Source organism: Impatiens glandulifera, chromosome 2 (genome assembly GCF_907164915.1).
Source record: "Impatiens glandulifera chromosome 2, dImpGla2.1, whole genome shotgun sequence".
In the NCBI taxonomy this organism is placed as follows: domain Eukaryota; kingdom Viridiplantae; phylum Streptophyta; class Magnoliopsida; order Ericales; family Balsaminaceae; genus Impatiens; species Impatiens glandulifera.
Genome location: NC_061863.1, coordinates 62,418,512 through 62,427,458, shown reverse-complemented (window position 1 = coordinate 62,427,458; position 8,947 = coordinate 62,418,512). Strand labels below are relative to the sequence as shown.

Below are 8,947 nucleotides of genomic sequence, written 5' to 3'. Positions count from 1 at the left end.
ACAATATATAATAATTTTTGTCATAATTATATGAAGTTACTTAATCTAGTTTGAAAACATCTAATAATATAAATGTGAATTATCACTCTAGGTTATAACATTGGTGTCCAGGGGATGACCCTATGTGCAGGGCCCCACCCGATCAGAAATTTGGATTATCTTAGTCGATTTTGTTTTCTTATTATATTTAAATATTATGTTATATTAAAATATATAATAGTTTTTTTTATTAAATGTTTCTAATAACCAACCACAAGGTCCACAACCTTCATGATTAATCCTATCAACACAAATATTTCAAGTCAATAAAATGTATTCATACTCTTATACATTGCATATCATTTTAATTCACCATAGTTATTTGTTTTACACCAATGAATAACTTGAGAAAAACTGTTTTTAGAAAAAAGTTTTCTTCCATCTCATGAGATGAGCCAAATCACAAGAGAGATGGCCGTGACATCAAATGGCAATAGGGACAAATACTAAGGAATATAACCGCAAAATACTCATCACACCATGCATCCTTGAAATGTTTAAAAATATAATCTCGATACTTACTTAAGTTTTAATAAATATATCACGTAAAATAGCAAAACCGTCAATATCATGTGTGATTTTTATAAATTTCAAGTAAAGTAAACAATTACATTGATAAGAGAATACAATATATATCCAAAGACAATATTTTCATTATAGAGAGCATCGAAGTATAATTGTAAGTTCACTTGCTCTTATGATAAGATATTGTTTGATGCTGAGCCACAACAGTAAAATCACACATATTCATAAAAATAAATATATATATATAGCATGGATTGTCGGGTTGGATGTAATACACTTTTTTTATATTATAAAAATAAAATATGAAATATAAATATAAATAAAATATATATTATATATTATATATTATATACTCAAGTAGCTACACGAGTACTCGAGTCGGGTATATAATTACTCGATCTCGGCTCGATTATATAACGATTCGAGCTCGAGCAGCTCGAGTTTGACTGAGTTCGAGTCGAGCTTTGACCGAGCTACTCGCGAGCAACTCACGAATAACTCGGTTCATTTTCAGTCATAATCTTAACGAACAACTTGTAACAATACTCCACATGGAAACTATCTATATTTTGTCAACGCGTAAGGTCTTGTTCAGATGGTGACACTGGTTTGAGTCCTACTAAAAATAAACTCTATTTGGGATGAAGTCTCGATAATGTTTAATCTCCTTCTATATCTAATTCGGTTAGCGAAATCACTAGACTGCGGATCAAAATGTCTTTAACTATGATATTTCTACATATAGTTATGGAATCAAGCTCTGAATACGCCGTAGCTAGACTTCTAACACTACACCAAATGTCGTCCCAAAATCTAGCTAATCAAAGAACCATCTCCCACAATGAATCTAGACTGCTCACGAATAAATTTCCCTTCAAATGTTACACCCCGCTGAATAATTAGATATTTTAGTGAACTAACCAGACCAATAATTACCATACATCTGATTATTGATACTCAAAGATTATTCGACTTTGTTGCAAATATAATACATCATTTTTATAGAAAAGCCTTATTAAAAAAAATTAAGATCTCGAATATATAAATCGCCTTAATTTTTAAAACATTTAATATTATTTCAATTAACTCGATGGCAAAACGATGAGTTAGGAGATTCTCATCGAATTTACACATTCTTAGTGAACCTAACAAATTAGTTTTTTTTCAATAAAATTTAATAGGTATGAGTAGTTATTTTCTTTTATCTTATTTATTTTTAAAATCATTTTTTTTTAAATGTCCTTTTCTTGTTTGAATTATTTTTAAAACAAAACCAGTTTTCAACTATTTTTTAATTTCAATCCGCCATGTACAATTTAATTTGAAAACATTAATTTTTTAAAACAGAAATTTTATTGATTTTTATATTATGTAAAACAGACTATATATATATATATGTTAGGTAAAAAATTTAAGAGAAAAAATATAGAGAGGGACCAGTTGGCTTTTAATTAAACCATGCATACTAGAAAAAGGATTACATACTAGACAGATTAAGTGGCATATAATACATTTATTCTCAAAGGCATGTTTGTTTTAAGAATATAGAATATATAGTTAATTGAAAAATAAAATTCAAATTCAATTATGGTAGTGAAAAGTCGTGTGCTTCACAAATAAAAAAAATCTGTTAAAAAAATCAAAGATAACTAGAAAAAACCTTCAAATATGAAAATTATAAGTAAATAAAATGATCCAATGAGATTATTAATAACAAACCTTGAAACTCAATAAAAACTTGAAACTCAATAAAAAGTTGAATTCAAATAAGGTTTTATGAATTTACAATAGAAGTTATTTTAGTTGATTTAATAGATGATTTCTTTGAATTATTTGAATATCCCAAACCAAACAAGACCTTAGGTCAAAGTTATTTTTTTTATAAATGAGTTCGGCTAAACTTAAAGCTTCCATCTTTTTAAATCAAAGAAAGAGAGAGAACACAGAGAATTAAGTTTCTGATCCAGAAGAAAAAACTCATCTCATGGAGATCCATTCTTTGTTGGTTTTGATATTCGGCATTTTAGGTAATATATTTTATATTTGTCTTCTCTTTTCTTTTTTTCAAAACTTAAACTATGCTTAATCCTTTATTTGATTTTCAGGTAATGTTGTTTCTGTTGGAGTGTATTTATCTCCATTGTAAGTTTTTTCTTTTACACTTACTAATAAGTAATAACTAACTTAACTTTCAACAAATGTATATAATTAATTTATTTTATGTCATTGCACTTAATTACAGGTTTACGTTTGTGGAGATTTACAAAAAGAAATCAACCATGAGGTTTAAGGTATTGCCGTATGTGCTTGCTCTGTTCAGTGCATCGGTATGGTTGTTCTACGCTATTTTGACGACTAGAGCAGTTCTCCTCCTTTCTATCAATATATTTGGATGTGTCATTGAGACCATTTATATCACCATCTTCATATACTACGCTAGGAGACAGATTAAGGTTAGATATATTTTTATTATTATACATATGTTTTAAACTTTTATACAATTAGTAAATCACATATTTATTCATTGTTTACAGAGAAAGACGATCAAGCTAGTTCTTTGCTTGAATGTGGGAGTATTTACGGCTATTCTTCTTTCTACCCTCTTTTTAGTGCCATCCTCGTTCCGGGGCACGGTTGTTGGTTGGATTTGCGTCTCCCTCTCCGTTTTGGTATTTGCGGCTCCATTGAGCATTGCTGTAAGTTTTATTTACATATTTATTGATGTTTATTTGATTTATTGTTAATATTAATTTATCGACGTTAATGTTTGCAGTTTGAGGTGGTGAAGACCCGAAGCGTGGAGTTTATGCCATTCACATTATCCTTCTCTCTCACCATCAGTGCCATTGTTTGGTTTGTTTACGGAATTTTACTAACCGATCTGCTGGTCTCAGTGAGTTTTCATTTATAAAAAAGTTGATATTATTCATGCATATTAATGTATAACATATTTATTGAAATGTTTCAGCTTCCAAATGTGATTGGGCTCCTCCTAGGAATTGTTCAGATGATTTTGTATGGCATATATAGGAACAAAAAGACGATAGTCGAGGAAGAGGACTTGACAGAAGTTGCTGTTGTTCAGAATGCTGGGGACCATGAACCTCAAGTAATTCAATCTGACACAGTGGAAGTGGAAGAAGAGATGTCTGTTGTTATAAGTACTGGAGCTCAGGATGAGGTGGATCAAGTGGAAGAAGAGATGTCTGGGGCTCAGGAGATAATTGATGAGGTGGATCACGTGGAAGAAGAGATGTCTGTTGTTATAATTAGTGGGGATCAGGAGATAGTTGATGAGGTGGATGATTAAGTATGAAGTAGTTAATAAATTATTAGTTAAAGTTAACTTAAATTAAGGGAGAGTAAAAATATTAATCAGTTTTATGACCTTCAATCATTATTAATTATCAATGTAATTGGCTTGTTAGTTACTATTATATTAATGAAAATTTATATATATAAAAAAATCTAAACATCAAAGGATCCATAAGTCCTTGTTTGATGTGGGTTATTTAGAATAGTTCAGTTCTTATCAGAATTTTATTTTTATATTTTAATAAATTTAACATTATCTCAATTGACCAAAGGTAAAGGAAGTCATCTGATGAGCCATACAAAATTCTGCATAATATTTTAATGTGTAAAGCCAGCTCAAAGGTACATAATAATTTTTTGAAACATACAAAATATCAAATTTTACACAAGCCCCCACTTTGATCAAATTTGGTTCATCCAGATGTTAGCTCTTAATTATAATTATTAGAGGTGACTTATTATAACGTCGTGATGACATAAAATTGCTTAAAATATTATTATACTTTCCAAATAAATGGAATTTATCAATGACTATTAACATATATTAGAAGTTGTTTGTCACCTAACCCATATGTTTCAATGACTATTAACATATATTAGAAGTTATTAACATCTTGTTTTAATTGTCATCACGTTACATCACATAGTTACCCCACATATTAAAAGACAAACCTGAAAAAGATAGGGTTTGGACCTAATATGACTAAAAAAGATAGGGTTCTGTAAGACTCAAGAGACCTGAAAAAGATTGAGTATTGTAGACATTAAAAATTTGTTTTGCTGAAAGTGTGAATTTGATTCCAAATACAAAATTGAATTAATTGGAAATGAAAATAGTTTTGTATGATCAAATTTCTTAAGTTGCAACACGGTTCAAATAACTTTCTAGGACATATATATTAAAAATATTATCTTATGAAGTAAAGTGTACAACACTTCTTCAAACAAATTATTCTAATTAGTTAATAAACTGAACATAAGAAAGTTCACATTTTACGCAAGCTTTGATCAAAATTGGCTCATCCATATTATTTATAATCCGTGATGTGATGGCACAAAATTGTTTAAAATATTATTATGGAATTTATCAATAACTATTAACATATATTAAAAGTTGTTTGTCATCCAACCCATATGTTTCAATGACTATTAACATATATTATAAGTTATTAACATCTAGTTTTAATTGTCATCACATAGTTACATCACATATTAAAAGACAGACCTTGTTGAAAAAGATAGCATGTGGACCTAATATTCCTAAAAACAATATAGGGTTTGTAAAACTTAAAGGCCTAAAAAAGATTGGGTGTTGTAGACCTAGGAGGCCTAAAAAAGATATATAAGATGCTTTTATATTATTGTAAAATTTATTTATTTTTTTAAAAAAAGTTTTTTTTTTTCTGAAAGTGGAAGTGAAAATAATTTTGTATGATCAAACTTCTTAAGTTGCAACAAGGGTCCAATAACTTTGGAGGATTGTGCTAGATTAAAAAAATATATGTATGAAAAAATATTATTTTATGAGGTGAACACTTCTTCAAATAAAGTATTCTAATTAGTTAATAAACTGAAATCGGCACGGACTAGTTGGACTAGCTGGTTAGTTCACATTTTACACGCTTTGACCAAACATGGCTCATTCGTATGTTAGCTTTTAATTATGATTGATTAGCTCTTAATTCTAACCTGTGATGACATAAAATTACTTAAAATATTATTATACTTTCCAAATATAATAAAATTTATTAATGACTATTAATATATATTAGAAATTGTTTGTCACTCAAACCATTGGTTTTAATGACTATTAACATATATTATATATTAGAAGTTATTAACATATTGCTTTAATAATTGTCATTACATCACATAGGTACATTACATAGGTATATTAAAAGACAGACCTGAAAAGAGGATAGGCTGTGCACCTAATAGACCTAAATAAAGATAGGAATATCATGTAGACCTAAGAGGCCTAACAAATATAGGGTGATGTAGCCTGTAGACCGGAAGGCTTAAAAAAAGAATATATAGGATGATGTTATAATAATGTAAAAATTAATTATTATTATTTTTTAAAAGTATTTTTGCTGAAAGTGTGAATTTGATTCCAAATACAAAATTGAATTAATTGCTCTGGACATATTAAGACAGTGGAAGTGAAAATAATTTTGTATGATCAAATTTCTTAAGGTGCAAAAAGGATCCAATAACTTTCTAGGATTGTGCTAGCTTAAAAAAAATAAAATAATATATATATATATATATATATATATATAAATATTATTTTATGAGGTAAGTGTATAACACTTCTTCAAACAAATTACTCTAATTTTAATTAATAAACTTAAATTGGTCTGTGAAACAGTTCAACTACCATCTAAAATTGGTTAGTTTGATTCAGTAATTTTTTTTTGTTATTTAGTTTGAATGATTTTGTTCAGATTAGATTTAATCCTGATGTGTGTCTCAAATAAAAAAATAAAAAAAAGTTTAAACTCAATAATTACATTTCAATGTGAAATATCAAGTTAATTTTTTTTTTTTTTTTTTTTAATCCAATAAGAGTATTATTCATGGTGAGATTTTACGGATGACGTATGTATTAAAAAAATGTTGTATTGTCGGATGTGCGGATGTGCGGAGGTTGAAACGTCTCACTTGTAGTGGCGTGACGGACATTATTGGAGTTTTTATGGAGCATGACAGGAATTCAATGGATGGTGTCTAAGTCTCTCAATAGTGGTTTGGATTAAGGCAACAAAAATCTGAATCGTTGGGTTATTATCTATATTATCTTTTGGATGACTATTTGGTTATAAAGAATCGACATATGTTCAATGATTTTTTCGACATAGACGTATAATTCTAACGTCATTATTATGACACTATCTGAAATTCACTCTGAAAAGTTCGTGGAGTCGGTTGGAGATCGTCGCCCTTCTTAAAAACTTCCGCACACATTAATTATTTAAATAATAATCATATTCTTGTTTTCATATATACCTACAATTACATATATCATCACCAATTACTTATTTTATTAAAAACTCTACGGATGTCCAAGATAGAACCCATCCTCCTTCACCACCCAGTAGCAAGTGTAGTGAATTATGAATACCCCTTTTTGAGATAGCTTTTAATCTTTTGATTAAACACATAAAAAGACTTATTTTTTGAATTCCAATAAAATTGACAAAAATATAGTGTAAACCGATCATATTTCACGTGGAAAATCCAATTTAATTATGTCCCTTCACTTATTGTGTGATCACCGAAGTTAATGTCGTCGGACATACATCCCGTCATTAGTTTGACACGGTTGCTGATAACATTGACCTCTCTAATTAGTGTGATGGAACTTTTTTATTATTTTATCTCATTTTTGTTGGCCTCAATAGATAAAATCCAAAAAGCAGATGGATAATAAGGGATATAATAATAAAATAAATAGTATAACTGACTGTTAAACCTACTTTCCATATCACCTTAGAGAATATTTGTGTAATTACAAGAAAAAGAGATATACTACTAATCCGACTTTATATGCTCAAACGCAATTTTTTAAGCAAAATAGGAGTTTATTTAATCGCCATTAATGCCGGACAGATTTAGGCATCTTCCTAAATTAAGAAAATGGATTCTGTAAATCAAAATTAATGTTTACGTTAATTATTGTTTGTGTTATAATCTAGTTTAAACCTCTCTATTATTTTATCTCTCTCAAAATAACTTTGTGATGTATTCTTAACATAAATATATTAGAATGAATGTCATATATATTCAGTGAAGATAGAATGAGACTGGTTTAGAAAATAATATTTATCATTAAAATATGTTAGGTTAAATACAATGCAATAAAAAGATCACGTACCATTGCAAATAAATATTGCTAGAATATATGGATAAATATTTTACATATTTTTTAAAATTGTGTTTATTAAAGTTTGATTTAGAAATAATATATAAAAAAAAAGTTATAATCATGCTAAATATATAAATGTAAAGATTTAAATTAAGTAAAACTCTTATTTCAATTTTATAAAAGTTAGTGCATTTCTGGCCCAAGTAAGGGCCTGGATTAGTTAGCACGTGGGCCTTGGGTCCATATTTAGATGACCCACGGGTTCTCTATGGTGTACACTAAATAGCGACATAATATTAAGAAACAAAAAGAAAATTTTATTTTGAAGAAGTCCATATTTTGATAGTGAGCATTTGCTTTTTATGGTTTGTTATAACTTTCAAAGTAAATATTATAAATCAAAAGATAAATCGTGAAGGCATAATTAAATTAGATATACATTGTAGGATAAATTGCAGTAAATATTTATAAAGGTTGTCATTTCATATATTTACAATATCTAAAATAAATGTTATCATTTCAAATAATTTATCATACAATATCAAAATAATATATATATGTTTTCTTAAAAGTTTTAGGCCCAGCCGCCCGGGTGGTGTTGCATTCACGTGGATGTGGAAAACTTCAAAAGCAAGAAAAAAAAATGATACAGAAAAGGTGTTGTATGCATGTTTGGAGTTTGGATGTAGGTATACATTTACATTAGAAAGTCTATTGGCAATCTTTCTAGTAAAAGAGAAGTATACATTTATAAAAGAGATTGATATTTGAGACAAATTTTCTAATATTCAAAGGGCAGTTGATAATATTAAACATCAGGATCGGCCCAGCCCTGAGTAAGCCTAGCAAGCCCCCGGATAGGGCAGCCCACTCCCTAGGGTAGCCAATTTAATATAATATATAAGATATTTAAATAACTTTATGAGTTTTTTAAATATAACATGATATAGCTTAGTGGTTCATGTTAAAAATTTAGAATTTTCATTTGGTTAGGAGTTTAAACCTTACTCAAAACAATTTTTTTTTAATCAATTTTTAATACAAACGTAGGGCAATAAAAAAGCAAACTTTTATTTCTACCGGGGATTAGGGCAGCCCAAAACTCGGGGCCGATTCTGTTAAACATACATAAACTAATGACATGATTAAATCATACTAAATATGATAAATACTCAAATTAGATTTTAAAAGATTTTTCTT

At 28.4% G+C, this 8,947-nt stretch overlaps 1 protein-coding gene across 1 annotated transcript; it reads left to right on the top strand.

Annotated features, from left to right (window-relative positions):
• Positions 1 to 2,548: 2,548 nt before the first annotated feature.
• Positions 2,549 to 3,874, top strand: LOC124925155 (bidirectional sugar transporter N3-like). The gene is made up of 6 exons (XM_047465125.1): positions 2,549 to 2,591; positions 2,670 to 2,706; positions 2,807 to 3,017; positions 3,099 to 3,260; positions 3,338 to 3,457; positions 3,533 to 3,874. The coding sequence occupies exons 1-6, from the start codon at positions 2,549 to 2,551 to the stop codon at positions 3,872 to 3,874; spliced, it is 915 nt and encodes a 304-aa protein (XP_047321081.1).
• Positions 3,875 to 8,947: the final 5,073 nt, after the last annotated feature.

What these genes read in the sequence shown, in the direction of transcription:
- LOC124925155 (XM_047465125.1), top strand. Translation starts at nt 2,549, where the DNA reads ATGGAGATCCATTCTTTGTTGGTTTTGATATTCGGCATTTTAG. An exon ending in TTTGATATTCGGCATTTTAG is followed by an intron (nt 2,592 to 2,669) that starts GTAATATATTTT and finishes TTTGATTTTCAG; the next exon opens with GTAATGTTGTTTCTGTTGGA. An exon ending in ACGCTAGGAGACAGATTAAG is followed by an intron (nt 3,018 to 3,098) that starts GTTAGATATATT and finishes CATTGTTTACAG; the next exon opens with AGAAAGACGATCAAGCTAGT.